At 46.5% G+C, this 18,632-nt stretch overlaps 1 protein-coding gene across 1 annotated transcript in view; it reads right to left on the minus strand.

Annotated features, from left to right (window-relative positions):
- The window catches only part of cacna1ba (calcium channel, voltage-dependent, N type, alpha 1B subunit, a), a 167,031-nt gene that overhangs the window by 51,483 nt on the left and 96,916 nt on the right, over positions 1–18,632 (minus strand). Inside the window, exons 16-22 of the mRNA XM_069183194.1 lie at positions 17,719–17,850; positions 12,194–12,266; positions 11,736–11,853; positions 10,894–10,961; positions 10,333–10,439; positions 6,650–6,712; positions 218–1,087 (exon numbers count right to left, since the gene is read on the minus strand). Coding sequence (XP_069039295.1) covers positions 218–1,087; positions 6,650–6,712; positions 10,333–10,439; positions 10,894–10,961; positions 11,736–11,853; positions 12,194–12,266; positions 17,719–17,850 — 1,431 coding nt within the window. The remainder of the gene's footprint in view (positions 1–217; positions 1,088–6,649; positions 6,713–10,332; positions 10,440–10,893; positions 10,962–11,735; positions 11,854–12,193; positions 12,267–17,718; positions 17,851–18,632) is intronic.

Consider the following 18,632-nt stretch of genomic DNA (forward strand, 5'->3'; position numbering starts at 1 on the left):
GTAGTATTCCCTACTCTGTCCCCACTGAGCTGTTTAGTGTAAGACTGCTTTGTGGGAGTGGGACTGGGATGTAAAATCAAGAACATTGACACAGGACCAAGAATCGAGCCCAGAGGGACGCCACGAGCTCCCTGTAGTACTGCTGATCTGGGCTCTCCAGTGCTTGCTCAGAATTGCTCCGGGCAGGCTGGGATTTTGACCGGGGTTGGGTTCTTACTTCGGACAGTGGTTCTTGCGCTCCTTATCCGCCGCATCTCCCTCCGGCTCTCGCTCTCCATTCTCCCTGCGGTCCTCCCCCTCGGTGGGGGGCTGGGTTTTGCTGCGGTGCTTGTGCCGTTTCTCCAGCCGCTCCCCGTTCTCCCCCTTGGCTCCCCCAGCTCCGGCCTCGCCCTCCCGGTTGGCGGGGCGGGGCCCGTCCCTGTGCCGGCCCCGGCGCTCGCCGCGGCCGCCCCCGTTGTTGACTGTGCCGTTGCCCTCTTTGGGCTGGCGGTGGCTGCAGTGCCGGCGGTGCTCCTTCTCCCCTCCTCCCCCGTCTTCCGCTGGGCCCTGGTGATGGTGCCTCTTCGCGGCCTCTCTGCTGCGGCTCCTCTCGCCCTTGCCCTCTTTGCCCCGGCCCTCCTGGTCTTTGCTGCGGCTGTGGTGCAAGCGATGCCGGCCCTCCTTGCCGTTGCTGCTGCCCCCTGTGTCCCCGTTCTCGTTGCCCGGCTCGGGCCTGTCCTCGGCCGGCCTGTCGTGGTGCCGGTGGTGCTTGCGGGGGGCGGCGGGCTCACCGGCGTCTCTGGCCGGCGGCCGGTCTGTCGCCTCCCCCGGCCCTGGTCCGGGCCCGTCCGGGGGCGCGGTGCCATCCGCGGGCTTGGCGCCGTCCGCGTTGTCGCGGGACTCGTCCCGCGGCTCCACCACAAGCGGCCGGTCCAGGTGGGTCTTCATGTCGGGCCGGAGGTGCAGCACGGAGGACAGGCGGACTCGCTCCTCGGGGTCCAGCTCGCTGTACAGCGCCTCGCAGCTGGCGCGCAGGTTGTGCCGGCGAATCTGCGTGGTCCGCTGCTCCCACACTGACATCAACTTCATCGACTTCTGCTGCTCCCTGCTGGAGGAGGGCACATTCCTGGTCAGCAAGCGCTTGCTCGCTCGCTGCCTGCGGCTGCTTGCATTTTGCAGATGGACCGAGGTGAAATACCCTCATCCATGTCAAGACCACCTTTCGATCGGTCGTCTCATCTGTAAAACTACTCCTCTAGAACGCAAGACCAGGCCCTCGAGCTGCCTCACAGATGACAACATCATTTCTGCTGGCTTTTGTTTTTGAAGTCATTTGATTTGTCAATCTCACCCTAGAACCTGTGCCTGCTTATTTTTCTCATTTCTGTGCTGAATCCTTCCCTAGCGATTTACATCCACTACCAAATGCCAATCAAAACTTGCACGCTGTCGTTTTTCAAACTAAGTAACGCAAACCTGTCAGGTGGATGAAACTAAGCCATAAACTCTTTCTCTTGCAGGTTTTAGAGGAACGCTCATTTCAAAGCTTCTTCAATCACTCATAATTTACAAAAATTTCTTATTCTAAACACAATTACAGCTAAGTTTTCTCACTGGATAAAAGATGCATTGTTGTTACTGGGTAAGTAACAGAAACAAACCTGACTTCTGGTCTGCTGAGGTCATACCACTGTTAAAGGGCAAAGATGCCTGCAGACTATGCTCAATAGTGCCCAATGATCCTGCTGCACAGCTGTATAGTCATACTATGTTTGAATACCATTAAAAGATGGTCTTCATGGATGTACCCATATAAAAGTTCACCATGGTAAATTCACATCTTACCATGCTTTTCTCATGCCTCCTCTCCACTATGCACAGAGACTGGCCAATTACTCAAGGCTCTCCTCATGCTCTGCTACACCCCTCCAGCCTTCACCATGCTTGTCTGTCCTTCGTCATGCTGCCCCAGGGCGTGTTCACACACTGCTAAGCTTGGACCATGGTTTACCAATTTCAACTTTTATAAGGGCTGCAATGGCACTCTTGGGAGCAGGCCTCTAGCTTCCCCCAACGTCAATGTCACCCCTTCATTCAGAAGCTAAAGAGACAAAAAAACAGATCCATGCAGCTGGGGGGCTGACAGCAGCACTGTACTGAAAGAACTGTCTGCAGGGGCTACAGATTGCTGTGTTGGACTGACGCTGCAGTTTGCTGCCACACCAGCAGGGGGAGAGAAGACCTGCTGAGAACAGAGCAGCTGCAGCCATCTTATCTGTTACTGTCATCCTAGCTTTATAGGCTTGTAAAAAATCTAATTTTGGTTTGAAGTCCTGACCAACAACCCAATGAGTTGCTCTTGGACTTACTGTTAATACTCCAAGAGGTACCTCATGTTTGCTCTTGGCACAGAATTGCCATCAGGTAAAAGTAATGAATTCCACTTGAACACACTAATTTTTAATAACTCCATGCTAAATATTTGCCAAGGCCTCTGATATATCATAGCCTTGACTTATTTCCTGTCTGCTGTCTCTATACATGTGATACAGTTTGTGCACTGCCTTCAAAATGGGAAAAAAATAGCATGTTTTATTTCTGTGGCACTCTTCCTGATTCAGCAGGGTGAGAAAGCTCAAGACAAAGAGCACTGTGTTATATTTATCTTTCACTGAAAAACAAGCCAAGCAGAACTCCGGGGTCAGGTCAGCTCTGCCAGCAGGACAGATGTTTAGATCTTAAACAGAGAGAAAGGCCCACAGTGCTGTTTTAATCACTGTATTCGGAACACACTTGTGTTGTCATGTTTTTTCCTTGGGTTTAGTCATGGTTGGCCAACCACAGAGCACCAGTGACAGGTGAAGAAGTGAACACACAGTGGTCTGAGCCAGTGCTGGTCTTGTTCTTACACATTGCTCTTTACAATTTACATTCACTTCATAGAAACCTAAGTGGTGTATTAATCTACTATATTTTTCGTATTTGTAAAGATATAATGACATTTTCTTGTCACTTGGTGCTGCCAACATCTACATAATAAACACTGCTGCTTTATTATAATTGTTTTATGAAACAGAACTTGCTTGAAAGACATTGGAAGACTGCAGGCAGTTCTGATTTCAGTTACATGTGGGCACTTTTCTATTCCATTCGACATCTCTTGTAACATTGTACTTTCCAAACAATTCATGCCAGCCTCTGTCTAGCCACACAAGACAATGGGACTGCCCTGCAATTCAGAGGCAACAGGTGCCTCTCAGGAGGCACGTGGACTCTTTCCTTCCCTTTAAATGGGCATGACTAGTGCATTCCTCAATGACCGGAAGGCACCACTGATGGCCAGTTATTATTATTTGCGCTACTGACCAAAGTCTTTATGTGAATAATGTCTGTGCAATCTGAGCCAGGACTGGAGCCCCACACTCCTGCGGGTCTTCATACCAGCCAGGGTCTTTACTTCAAGAAATTAGCAAGTTCCTTGACCCAGGATCTGTGCGTGCACTTTGTTTTCTACTTGACTATATAGATCTACTAGTTGTATATCTTGAGTTACGCCCGTAACAGCTCCCACACATTTTGGAGGTGAGAGCACTTAAAGCCCAGTCTAACACCCAGGTAGGACTTCACTCATTTTGCAGAGGGCGTTTCCAGTCCAGTGCTGCTGTATGCTGTTCCCCACCTTGCCTGTCCTTGTGAAGACAGGAGCACTGCACTGGAAGAACGCCTTGCTTTGTAGCGTCTCTTACCCCCGCCTCACTGACACTACTTTGAAACTGGCTGAGATGTCAGCTCGGCTACAGTGCACTGAAGTGCTGCTTGCTGAAGTGAAGGAGGGACATTAACTATAGAGGGGAGTCAAGTTCATTGTCTGTACTGCTCCAAGAAAACAAATGACAATTATTTCAAGAGAAATGTATATAGATGTTCGAAATACACTGTCACCACTGTTACTGTACATCCTAAGCAGTACCTGTACCTCAAAACGCGACGAGCAGGAGAGCAGACATAACTCCTAAAACAACATACAGTATCATACAGTATAGTAACGGCACACAGTTTATAGACAGTCATGCTCTTACAGGGGCAAGAAGGTACAGATGAGTGACTTGGACTAGCACGATGGAGAGGACTCTTACCAATAAAATGAGCAGACCAAAAAAAAACAAAGGAAATGAATTTGAACGAGCAACAGAGGAGATGCAAAACATCATAGAAATAACTGAAAAAAATTATCATACTGGAAAAAAAAAAGAACCCAGATTGGTTATAGCACTGTAAGCACGCCGGTTAATTAAATCTCAATGCAATCACTATAATTGATCACGTGGGGAGAGACGAGCACCTCAACCTCATGGTTTGGGCTCAAACATTCAGAGAGGACTGACACTCATCGGCTGCAAGTGTCAAGCAGCAGCACAGCTCCGTTATTGTCACACAGCCAAACACAGCGAGGAAAGTAGCCACCGATTCCATGCTTTGTTCTGATATATTTATTTTTAATTTTCTGGTTGTGAAGGAAATGCACAGTTTCTCCAAACAGGGTGCCCCTGCCCTGTCTGCCTCCTCTCTGATCCCTTTTTGCACAGCAAGTTCTCCATTCGAAAGCAAATTTAGTTTTATATTTTGCAGATTCCAACCAATGCCATATGACTTGTTTGTGTTGATGTTTTTCTGTGTTCAATAATGCCGATTCACCAACGTCATGTGAACAGCAGTATGAACTCAGGTTAACAGAAAGAGAAGGATAACTCTGTTTGAAAATGCACCTGGTTGCCTTAGAGTTCAGTAACCAACACTGAATAACAGCTGCTTTCTGAGACATGTTTAAGATGAAAAGGGTATCGAGGAAGAGATGAAACAACAAAGGGACAGAAGATCTTTAAAGTTATGGATGAACAGATTGTAACCACAGCAATCTCTTCCCGGAACTACACACAAATTCTCTCTCTCCCACACACACAATTACGGCTGACATGCTCCACACTCAAAAGCCACTGATGATATTCATAGCACGGACAAAATCACTAGGACGCCAGAACAGCGAGTAGATTCTGCAAAGCATGAATTTGAAACGGTCACACTTCTTTCCTCTCAGCTCCACACACCAGTGAGAGGTCAGCCCTGCTCAGAGAGGCATCACTGTGCATTAGTGGAGATGACAGGAGACACGAAGGCCCCGCCTGGGGGGACCACTTCAAGCGACAGCGAGGAGGACATGGGGGTGCACCCCGGGGCAGCGGACGTGCCCTCGGCCCCGGAGGCCCAGTACAGCGAGGCGCAGAGACCCCACTGCGGCGGGGTTACTGTCCCGGGTTGTTGGTTTCTGATCTGACTGAGTACGGGCTGCTGAGACACGTTAAATGACAATGTTTGCTTTTAAACGACCAGGTCACCATCTTTTGAGCTGCCACGCAGCTACGCCAGGTGTAGCTGCCTCCAGGAGGAGGATAAGCTTCCTTGCCAAAGCTCAGCTCTCTCCTCTCTTTCCCTCTGTTTCACTCTGCTGAACCCAATCGGACTGGCTGCCAGCAGCTCCTGAAATAGCCGGACTGCTCTCTGGTTCAAGCCTGAATCTAGCCTCGGTTGCTCCCAGCCAGCACTGACCTAGTTCCTTTGTAAATAAGCAGTGGAGAAGGGCACCTGAGAAAATATCAAACCTCCGGGGATGAGAGCGTTTGCCTCCTGCTTTAGAAAAACACACTGAGACATTCATATTGTCATCCTACACGCAAGAGAATCACCACTGGTGAGGCATACAATAAATCTTTTAAACTGAATAAGTCAAACTCATACATTGCAGCACATCGACAGCTCATAGCGAATTAATACTTTTAACATATTCTGTGTACTTCAGCAAGCTCATCAGAACGCACCTAACAGGATTGTTTGGACTCTGAGGGTGGGAGACCCTCTTACAAAAACCATGGAATTATTCCTGGAAGAGCCGAATACAGATGTAAATTCCATTATTCACTTTATCACTCGATTCATTCATTCGTTACTGAAAACAGGACAGCCACTACTAAGAGGCTATAATCACCATTTTTTTCTGTCTCCTGTCTTTGCAGAGTGCCTATAACACAGCACTTAAACAACATCCGCAGCACAGTAAGCACTTCTACTTAATCGGATGTTAGCAACACTATCATAGAGAATCCCTCTCCAAAACAATACTTGACATCAGACTGAAAATCTTCAAAACGCAAAGCCTCAGCTCATCTGAAGGGGGTTTCTAATTACATTCAATTGCGACCTATCAAGGGTCCAAGAGTTTGGAACAGATGGACGTCTTGATACCAACTCGTATCTTCACACACATTTGTCAAGTATTACGATGCAAAGGAAAAGTTAACAAGTCAGAGTAAAAAAGCATGAACTGAGACAGAGGGAAAAGGCATCACAGTGGAAGGAAAATGCTCTTGAGAGCAGCTGCTACTATAGAGAGGTCAATTAAAATTCAGGTCAGTGTATTGATATACTGTACACACATACCTACATGATGCGATACAGAAATATGTGTATGTATACACTGCACAACATTCAGCCCTGAGATGTAGAGAATATATAGAGATAAAGTGAAGGAAAGACCCAAGATGATGTGAAGAATGGCAGGATACTGGAAAGGGTTTTAAAGGGTTGGAGAATATTTTAAAACAGAGAGCAAACTCACGGTGAGTTAACGCTGGACACGGACGAGCTGCGTGATAGAGCACCTCGATTTTGCTTTACAAAACTGCACATGCAAAAAACAAAGAAAGATGAGACAGAAGAAATAAATAAATTAAAAAAACACAGGCCGGGAAGAGGCCGGAGAGGCCGGAGAGCCGGCGGCGGCGGGCAGGGCCAGCTACAGCGCGAGGAGTCTGTCCCATCGCAGGTCCGCAGCTCCACGCTCCCTGCCGCCTCGCTTCGAAACCAAAACCAGACGCACAGTGAAACCAACACAGAAAGAAGCAAATGTAGGATAAACGGACAACTGTTAAAGAAAAGACAAAAATCTGATTTCCAACTCTCTCGTCCAGCGCAAGAGAGCTATTTCCAAAGCCGCTGAGAGTCCGTTTAACCTCTGTGGTGGAAAACGCGCCTGCTTATGTTGAAATAAGGAACGCCAGGACAAACGAGGGGGAGATCGTTAAGATATGTGATACCGTGTGTCCTGCAGTTGCTTATTTCAAGACTCGCCAAGCATAAGAGATTTCCACCTGCCCCAATTTAAGAAGAAAGCGACTTTGGAAATGTCCTTAATTCCTAAAACATACAGGTTTAGTATTTTCTAAATAATAATAATAATAATAATAATAATAAAGGAAAGAGTGCATTGAAAGTTGATTGGCTTCCAATTTGGTGTCAAATCTTTCTTTAACTCCAAGTGATTTCTCCAGTCACTCGCAGGTGTGCAGACCAGCTCTCAGGATTGTTTCTGTGCCCTAAGATGCTTGTTGTGAATACACACCCTGTAACATACAGTACGTGTTTTCAGTCAAAACTATACCACGGCAACATTCTCACTACTCTGCAAAACCCTGCTATAATTTTCACTCAAGCTGAGCTTTCATTTATGTAATTGATTGCTTAATTCCACTAATAATAATTAAAAATAATTAAACCATTCCACTGTTTCCAGGCCCTGAGAAATCTGGAGATTACATGTAACCTGTGAGCTTTTTTAGAGTCTCCTGGAACTGGCAGCTTTCTGTGAATTTGGTCATTAGACTGTAATACCTAACGAAGGTTAATGATTGGAGTAAAATCACTGAGACAAACAAGGAGCAAAGCCAGGACACAGAAGCCCTGATGTCCAACCTGGAACAATGTTACAGGAGGGCCAGAATATCTGATGGCGTTTCACTGCAACTCAGATCTTACTGAACTAAATCAAATGATAACAGGACCAATTCAATCACTTCTCCTTGTTCTTAATAAGAACATGCCAAGACACAAGCAAGAGGAGGCTATTAAGCCCATCAGAGTTGGGTCCTCCAACAGGTGCCTAGGGAGCCTGTTCCAGACACCTGCACGGTGTAATGAAGTACTTTCTGGATTCCATTCTCGGTTCACATTATGACCCCATGTGTCCTTGTTTCAGTACTGAGTCCAGAAGAGGCCCTGAGCTGGGATATGTGAGCTTGGATTACATACTTCAGATATCTGGTGTCTGCAACATCTGCCATTATCCTAGATATCTGTGTACTACAGCTGCCATTTTATCCAGCTTTTGCAGTGGTTTTCTGAAGTTTTAAACCATGATTTACTTCTATCAGAGTATTCACTGCAGCATGTGAAGAGCCATGATCAATTCCCCACTGTAAAACTTTCAGTGGAGTGAACCTGACATGCACTGCTCTGGAGACCTGAAAGCTAAAGTCCCTCTTCCATTCATCAGTACTCTTACAATTCTTGCAACCAATTCAAAGCACTCTTTCCACTACAACTTAACAAAACCCATAAAAAATGAAAAACAAAATCCAAATACAGTACATGCTACGACAAAGTCTGATCATTGAAAACCAGCAAATAGTGACAATAACCACAACGACAGTAACACCCACAACAGGAATGACTTTGTAAATACTGGAAGGTCAGAGGGAAGCCCCTCCTGAGCCGCTGTGGCGGGGATCGGAGTACACTTACCAGCTTGCCAACATCTTAGGGCTCAGGGTGAGAAGCTGGGTTCAGCTGCCTTGCACTCAAGCACACAGCCAAAGCACTACACACAGGGTGCGCTCAAACGCTTTTTACAGCAAACCCGGGGATTAACGGAGAGAGCTGATCATACAGGGCTGCTTCTGAACGCATGTGGAGATCTGCACACGGCGCAGGGGATTCATGAGTGTGCAGACCGTTATGGCATGATTTCGGCTGTGTACATGAGAGGTCGATGCCCCCCACCCCCCCCACCCCCCAACCCCCTCTATTTTTTTTACTGCCACCATCAGTATTAGGGGGGTACCAGTGCAGGCCTGCAGCACAAAACACCGAGTGTCCAGTAAAAAAGCGCTCTTTATTCTGTCAGCTGGAGTATTTCACAATATCTAGGCCAAACTGCATCAAGTAGCAAGGCCTCTGAAGCCGGGTGAAAACAGAACTCTGCTGGAAAAGCAGAGTGAGACGGACGCTGAAGAAGCCACTGACAGTCAGGACTGCCCAAGGACTTCAAACTGGTATCGTTATGTGCAAGATCTCAAACTGCAGTCACTAACACCCTGCCAGCTGCACGCACCTCCTCACCTCTTCTAACTTTTCAATCCTCCAGCTTGCTGGTGGCGAATCAGGCAGCACAGCAGCAGCACGAGAAGAAAAGGTCGCAGAGCGACTCGGGAGAACGAGAGACTATTTTTAAGCTCTCTGATCAGTTGCCGAGATTACTGCGCAAGGACAAGGGCCCGATTCTGAATGCAGCGCCGACAGTCTCACTGTCCAGTGGTCAAACAAGTGCGCGCTCTCCCTCACTACAGCCTGCGGGGGGGAGGGGGGAGTGTGAGGGAGTGAGGCAGCTCCGCCGGAGGGCCTGCATTGGGCACTGCAGAGGACAGATCAGCCTGGGCAATTCCCCCACACCGCAAAGACAATGATGCGCAAGTCAGCCTTCCGATAACCACCAGGCCTCCAGAGAGACAAAGACCAGCACAACAGCCTGACTGTTCGACGCCTACAACTCAACAAGTTTTGTGTGCAACCGTTTTACCATTTCTCCACTCTATAAAACAATCTGGCTGCAGTTCACAAAACGGTTCTTTGCCCCTTTTTTAGACTGTAATGAGCAGGTCCAACGATCGGAACCGCGAGCCTGGTGGAGGCCCGGAGAGAACAGCTCTATCTGCTCGGAGTAAAACGAACGCCGAGCATCAGCCCCTCATGTACATCCCTCAGCCTTTCTGGCCCCCGCGTGTCACAGAGGGCACAGGGGCAATAGGGCAAAAAAACAAAACCTCCGGGGGGAGGTGCCAGCCAGCGGACAGAAACAGGGACCACGGGGGCAGCGTGAACGACTCTCAGTGATGACACTGACTGATGGTCAATTAAGGATGAGAAAACCCACACCCCGCCCCCCCCAATCCCCACAAAAAAAATAAAAATAATGCACAACAAAACAGAACTCAAAACTATAAACTTCACAAAATCATATCATTGAGCAACAGCAAAAAAAAAGCATCAAGAGAGCACAGAGGGCACACTATGGGCACAGACTGGGCAGAATACTGTGTTAGTTGTCTGGGGCGCCACTCAAAGGGTCAGGGGAGAAAGGGGACACAGTCGACACACATCTGGCTTCTGCAGAGCAGCACAGCTCAAGGTGGGGGGCAGGGAAAGGGAAGGGGTGCAGGGCCTGGGGTCTGATGCCTCATGACTTACGCTGCGATGGAAATGTTAGCTGCCGACATGGGGCTGACCTCCTTTACCTCCTTGGCCTTTTGGAGGGCAAGCTTTTTACTGGTGGCTTCCTCTTGCTCTTCCTCGTCCTGGCCAGTCGGAACAGAGATATCCGTCAGACACGCACGCGCGCGCACGCGCACAAACACAAACCAGGACGCAGACAGCCCCGAACGGACCGGCGTTAAAACAATCAAAATTCCCCGGGATGCTGCAAAAACGACTCTGCTGTTGAAGGACCACAAAAACACGGAAAGACTCTGCTACAGAATGAGATTACAAGGTTAAAAACACAGAATATTCGGTGCTAACAGGCACATTCACTGGAGAATTTCAACAAATGCTGATAGCTGAATATGCATTTAAGAGAGGACACTTAAGAGAATGTAGTAAGAATAGTTAAAAGGGGGTTTTGTACTCATTACTGCACAACATAAAAGGGGAATATTCCTTCCTGGGTGTCTGTCCAGACTGCTGTCTAGTTCTTCAGCTCGCAGGCGTGCCGAAGTCATGAACAGGGCAGCGGCCTGGGCCCAAGCCTACCTTCGTTAGCTCCTGCGCATTAGCCAGGTTGTCAACGGCAATGGCCAAGAAGACGTTGAGGAGCGTGTCTGTTTAGCCAGCAGCTCAGGAAAACTCTGGATACACTGGCGGCTCAGGGAAGAGGGACTGCTCATTCCCCGAATCACACACACGTGCCTAGGAGTGTACACACATACACACACAGGTCTTCATTCCCCGCTCAATTCCCACTGCACCACTGATTCATCTCATTAGCAAAGCACGCTCCATGAATAGCAGAGGATTTCAAAAAGACACGTGATTTTCTTTTTTGGCAGCAGGAGAAGCATGGGAGGCAGAGAAATCTCTCTGGAGTCCTACATCCATGTAACCTCTGCCTGGCTTTTGTGTTTGCTTTAATAATTTGTTGATCGACATTCTTTCAGTCTCGTGTGGTCAAAGGGAAAGAGGACTGTTGAAATGTAAAGCAAGCTTTGCACCTTCATTCCATGCCATTACAGGACTTTACACCTAAAAATAAACCAATTCCTGCTTTGAGCCTTAATTGCTTAATTGGCCCAGGCCCTAAAGTTCAGTTAAGGGCTAATCATTAAGCAAGGGTGCAACAAATACTTGTAAACCTACACCTGCAACATTTTTTCTTCTTAAGAATAGTTTTATTTCTATATGGCAATATAAAAAGTGGAATATTGTTGTTCAGGTAAGCAGACAATTTTTCCTGTTGTCCCATTAGTGCCCGTGTCCCCTGCCCCTCCCTCTTTTACTCCCCCTGGCTGTGATTGGACCGGCTGACAGCCACTCCCACCTGAAATCCACGCCCTGCCCGCTTCTGTCTAACGCAGTTCCTGCAGCACAAAGGATACAGTTACCGAACAGCGTCAGGACAATGAAGTAGATGGAGGAGAGCATTCCTCTTCGCACACCGCCCTGCGACTCAATCCCATGATACATCACGGCATTCCAGTCCTCTCCTGTTAGGATCTAAGCAGTGGCAGAGTAATTGCTGTGTTCATACAGCACATGCATGAGGAAAAATGAAAATGTATTCTGCTGCACCATGGAGCCTTTCCTCTTACAGAGCTGTCAAGCGAGTGGAAGGTTCAAAAACATCATACCTCAGGGATCTTGACCCATTTATGAAGCAGGGGATTCTTCTGCAATAAGAGAGCATTGTGCCTTTCTCAAGGATATTAGAGCAGTGCCCCGTCTGGAATTTGGGAACCCCCAGCCTTCCAGTGATGAGTTTATTGCTCCACACGGTTGCCATGCTGAAAGGCCCCCTGATTCCTCTAGACATACTCGCACCACGCGACCAGCTCACCTGGAACACTGTGAGAATGGCAGCAGGGAAAGTGTCGAAGTTGTTAGTGGGAGTTTCATCCTCAAAGTTAAACCTGAGGAAGAGAGAATAATATTTTTAAGTCACCTGTCGCCCCACATGAACTGTAGCATATGCAGTGTGTATAGGTACACACTTTCCAGTGCCACAGTTAACTGTCTGAACAAACCACTTTCACTGAAGCATTGGGGAATCTACTTTTCAAGAGCAGGGTACATAATTCTAGATACAATCCATTGTATGCCATGAAGAAGGGACTAAAACACAAGGAAAGTAAACTCAGTTCTCAAGAGACTGAAAATATCTGGCAGTGCTACAGGTACAGGTGCTTAGAACTGCTGTGAAGGAGTCTCTAGTGTACAAATGGGATGTATATTATAGGTCTTAACACTAAGCACCTTTAATAGACTGTATAAACCTTTAATAAATAAAGATAAAATATAATTATTTTTTTATTTTTAAAATATTAATAAAAATAGGATTGAAACCTGAAGACAGCAATCCAGAAAGTTTTTGAAATTTCTTGAAACCACCAAGAATTTAAGAGCTACCCAAGATAGGAAAATGTGTCGTCGTCCCCACCCCACTCAAACGTCAATCTCATCAATTCAACCCCGTCTTACTCAAGCTTTGACAGGCTTAACTTGCAGCACGGTGGCTTTCCAGGACGCGGATCACAAGAGCCTGACCTAGCGAGACAAGTCTGGCTGTGGCACTCAAAGATGGCAACTGGAGAGCCCTGTGTTATTGTATCATCGGACTGCTCCAGATCGAATTCACAGTTAACCGAACTACAGACATACCAATGGATTGCATAGGTTAACTGCCAACATGAAAAGGGTGTATAATAATAAGGATAACCGGCTTCCTGTTCACTTTAGCCATGTTATTCTATTACACGGGGCTTCTGGGGACATTCCATCTCATTGAGGAAGTCCTGGGCACAAAGGTAAGGCACAGTGACACACACGCACAGTATTCATACAGAACACATGCGGGTACCCACATCACAGTGGCACACCTGATGACTCTCTGGCTGTTTTTAATAGATCCGGTCTGAGGGGTCCCCTACAGATCGCGGGCTCAGAAAAGGTGAAGGTTGTATCTTTTACACCGAACAAGTACGGCATGTTGGGCATGCTACAACAGGAGGCACACGACGGGTCTTTCCCCAACCTTCACAGCAATCCTCACTGATGCAGGGGGGTCACAGCCCCAGGGGGAAGACATGTACTTCGTACAGTAGTACAAACAACCCTTTTCCCCAACAGGAATGGCAAACACTCACTCCTATTTAGGAAACGTTACTATCTCAGCTCTTCTCATGATAAACAGCACACAGGCACTACAGGCTTGGAGGCAGGCTGGCTCATTGGGGATATCAGATACAATTCTCAATCTTATACAGTGCTCATCAGCGCTCATCAGCTTGGTAAAGGATGTTTTAAAGTCCCTTTATTTCCTATGGCAAGATTCAACCCCGATTTTCCTAAAGTTTAGAGAGGCAAAACTAGCAATAAGATAATATAACTGCCCATTAATACATTCAAATTCTTCTGCATTTCATTCCATCCACACCTGGTGCAAGCAGAAGAGCTTAGAAAGTCACCTTCATAACGTGGTTTCATTTAGAACAAGGGAAGAAGCTGGGGTGTGCAGAAGCAGGGGATCACACACTGTCCTTCAGGGAACTCGAAGGGAACTGGACCCTTCTTTATTCCCTCCTAGGGAATTATCCAGCACATTTATGCGCACAGGATGAAGTTCATCCAGACTAAAACTCCAGGCAAACGGCTGTATAGAGTATGGTGACTGTACTGGACTCCCCAGGCGTGCCCCCGTGAGCACACCCCCGCAGGAGCAGCGCAGCAGCGCCACGTGTCTGTCTGTCTCGCGGGGAGCGGTGTGGGTTTGCCATTCCACCTTCTTCCTTCTCCCACTGCACAGCCCCACGCGTTAAAACCCACAAGGGTGTATTGACCCTCACTCACACAAAACCAGCAGCATGATCTTCATTCACCTCATTCAAGGGTAGAACTATTTAAAAAAAGATTTTCAGAACTGACAAATTAACCAAATTCTATCGTAAGAAAATTGCCAGTGATGTTTTATAAGACAAAATCTCTAATAACATGTTTTTTTTTTATTTTTAGACTGACAATCCTGACCAAATAATTACATTGGTACAACTTTTAAATAATAACAACAAAAACAACAACACTTTTGCAGAGGTTTTGTGCAAATGCTTTGCAATACATCCCTCACAGCACATATTTACTGAAATATTTCAGTGGGACAACAGCCAACGCCCAACTCAGAGGTCAGAGGTCACACACAGCGCCCCACGGGGGACCAGGTAGGGTCTCATTTTGAACGAGTGTCTGGGTGAACAAACCTGTCAGAACTTGTGTCTGGCGCCTTGGAACTGAAGAAAACAGGGAGAAGATAAAACAAACGGTGTTTGGAGCCCCACAAGAGAAACAACAGCAACAACAACAACATAACTCACAAACAGCACTGTCACTGTTCGCTGAGCGACACTGCCGTGACTTACTGCTGACTGCTCTCTGGCTGGCCCTGTCTGAGCTATGTGCAAGCTGGAAAGTGCTAAGATTAATAACCCTGCTTACTGCAGAGCTTCAGGCCCACACACAGATAGAGCACCCTCAATGCAAGGGGCATGCATCTCAAACTACACATGCCCCTTCCATCAGTATACACTGTTCATCCCCATCCCCTGTCAGCTGTGCTATAGCTGTGCTGTTAGCTTGTTTCCACCTGTTCACACATCCGGGGGACAGCTAGGATCTCACAAACCAGTGAAGCCACGAGGCTAACAACTCCTGATTGCAGTTATTCTTTTGGTTAAGTAAAAACAAAAAAAATGTAGTGTTTAATGATAATGAGAACATTCCTCTTAAATTGCTGCAGTCTGTTCATATCCTCATGCAGCTTAACTTCAATTTAATTTTGAGCACAGTTTAACCTGATAGCACTGTTTTCTAATTTATCAGTGAATAGAATTGCATATTTTGCGGGTTTGTATTCCTTCATTTGTCTCAGAGTGCTGTTAAGCCCTTGTCCTCTCTTTAAATGTGATGAAATCACAATGTTCATCGAGTGAAGGAACTGAAGAAAAACAAAGGTGTGTTAAAAAAATCCCTCTACACTGTACCTTAATGTTGATTGAAGAGGGGAAAGCAGCATCGGAATACAGCAGGGTTAAGCACTGAAACCAGCATGAAGGCTTGGAAGGAATGACTGTTGCATCTACTCTGATGCAGAGCATGCAGGTAAGGTTTGCAAGGGAAATACCAGGTACAGTACGAAATGAACTCTTGCTTCAGCACTGAAACGGTGCTGTGGCGTTTTCCTGTGAACCACACTCTTCCTGCAAAATCTGTTTCCTGCATAATTCAGATCCCTGCCACCTCAACCCTTTACAGCAATGCTAGTATGTTCCCTTCATTAATTTACACACAAAAAATAGTTTTACATCTCTGAAGCATTCCAAGGCAAATAATTTTTTAAAACTAATTCCATGCTATTTCTTTTCCCCTGTCTTGTACGGTCAGAGCAAACACTGACCTTCTGATGTACACAGCAAACCAGCGTGAGCAATCCTGCCTATCTGCGGCTACTGCCGACTGTCTCAGTTTGACCATGACCACATCCGACCTATCCAGTCTCTAGAATTCCTGCTGGCTTGACAGAACCCCAGAACCCTGGCCTGGGGTTGAGGTACAACGTCCCAGGTCAAATTAAACAGGCACAGTGAAGACAACCTGACAGGGCCAATGCACTCTACACATTAGGCTCATGCTAATGCACCCAGGAGTTCTGCTGTGTATTGGGAGAATTGCACTGCAGGGTTAATCCCAGGCGGCAGAATCCTGAAAACAAACTGTACACCTTGCTCACACCTGAAGAAGGCTCCACGGCCGAAACGTTGTGTTCTCTTTCTTCTTTTTTTCAGCATGGAATAAACCTATTACTTGTTCCTTTGCAGCCTGCGCATGCTGACGCAGCTCCCCACCTGAACTACTGTACACCTTGTGTGTGGTTTTCTCCAAGCTTCTCCCTTTGAAGAAAAGCGATTTTTGTGTCTCTAAGCACCCGCGCTTGACTAAGCGGCAGTCACAGTCAGCAGGGATCTCTCACCTGCGTTAAGATTGTACGCCAACAACGTGGACCACTGGGACTGCAGGCCGGATAAATCCGGAGAGACGGAATAAAACGGCACCTCAGAGGAGGAGCTGTCAACTCAGATGCCTGGAAGTAGCAGCTCAGGATTCTGCCCTTTTGCCTGCCTCAAGTGTACCTACAGCCTTGTGAATCAACTACCGCTAGATGTTCGTGGCAGGGGAACAGAGAGACGTCTGTATGCGGGAAGGTCATCAGAAAGAGTTACGAGGCATGAGCTGAGATCCACTATGTGGCCGACTGAATGTCAAAAGAGAGGTGCTAAAAATGTAGGATGTGAAAATCCCTAAAAAATGAGCTTTGATTCTTAAAAAAGCGTTGAAGGAAAGTTACTGTGAAGTTTTATCATAAACAATTGCAATGAACTACCAGACCAAAAATGAAATTGAACAATTACTTAATTCTTTGAATCAGAATCTCCGATTAGGATCAGTTTGGACAATACATTTAAATCTAATGTGGTAAAGTTTTTCTTATGAATGTAAAAGAAACATCTAACTTGCTTGCATAAAGCAATGTGACCACTGTGTTATACTGATGGGAAGGATCAATTTCCAAATTTGTGGGATGGAAATCCTAAATTCCCAGTTTCCTGCACATCTGCATAGCTCATAAACACAATTCCAAAGTGAAGCACAATAAAAAAGAGGAAAGGAACTGTGATCTCATGTGATTAAAACAACATGCCACTGCCAGGAATAATACAGTTTATCTTTTTATTAACACAACAGAACACTTCAGCATTTTTATGAACTCTAGAATATGAATATGGCAGTGACACTGTAACACTTTTTTAATGAAATGGACAGAACAGTACTATAGTAAGACGTATTGTAAGATCTACAGAAAACCGTCTTGATAGTACTATGCCAAAGGGAATCTCAGATCTACTGAGCTGCTATAGTGCAGTTACACCATAATATAAATTTGGGACTACGTAGCTCACTGTTTAGAACCTCTTTTTTATGACTTTAGTGCTTTCCACATCTAAAACAGACTTTGCAATTCTATCAAATCACACTACTTTAAAGCTTAAGAACAACAATGCAGGTTTCTCTTCCATAACTAGTGTATTGTACAGTATGCACATTATATTTTACAAAGCAAGGGGACTTTGTAAATAGTACATTCATGCATGGTTTTGCACAGAAGCCAGTGTGAAAAGCTACTTTTTTTTACAAATTCAGTGCCCTGAGCCCTGCGTGTGCAAGAGCGCTGCGCCATGCAGAGGGGTGAGAAAGACTGTTAATGTATCCGGGTGAAGCGAGGGGCTGGTGAACAGGGACAGGGGGGAGAGTACTCACTGGCCGCCGAAAAGCTGCATGCCCAGCAGAGCGAAGACGACGATGAAGAGGAAGAGGAGGAAGAGCAGGCTGATGATGGACTTCATGGAGTTGAGCAGGGACACCACCAGGTTCCGCAGAGAGTTCCAGTACCTGCACAGCGAGACAGCCACACGGGCAGACAACGAGAGACAGGCAGGCGGACAGAAGGGTATACGGGACATCAGGTGAACTGTCCAGAAGAATGGATAATGCAGCGCTTGGTTATGGGCTCTCATATACAGTATCGCACTCCACTCCAAGGCCCAGGGGAAAGACGTTTCTGTTGGAAATGTAAACTGATCCATAACCTGATTGTCCTCCCACTCACACAATTATAAGTACATCTAGTATTTATTAGATAATAATAACTTTCCTGCATTGTAAACTGCTGCAGCTAATGTGGCTGGATTTGAAAGTGCACGCCTCCGCTCCCTGACGCAGTGCAATGTATAACTCTCTTAAATCTGACACCGGTGCTATTTCTATGCCACTGCGCATGTGACTCTGAATACTGGCTTGTCGATTGCAGGATTACTTCAAAACATAAAACGCGAGGCTGGGGCTGAGAATCAGTAAGGACAATGCACAGAAAAGCACATCTAACTGTGATAAAACTCAATCCAAGAGCCTGTTTACATCCTTCTTATCTGCCATACCGTAAATGTTTAATTAAAAATGTCATCAATTAAGTGTTAATTGTTTTAATGGATCTCACTGTTAGATGCAGGGTCCCATGCCCACCAAATACACAATCTGTTGCGCTCTTTTGTCCACACAGATATCCAATCTTAATCCAATAAGCGGCAGAATGTAATTTCTTCATGCTAAATCCTCACAAACTGACGTATGACCCCACATTACGTTTAAATGCACCACAAAAGACAACTACTCTC

This window comes from Lepisosteus oculatus, chromosome 24, assembly GCF_040954835.1.
Source record: "Lepisosteus oculatus isolate fLepOcu1 chromosome 24, fLepOcu1.hap2, whole genome shotgun sequence".
Taxonomy (NCBI): Eukaryota; Metazoa; Chordata; class Actinopteri; order Semionotiformes; family Lepisosteidae; genus Lepisosteus; species Lepisosteus oculatus.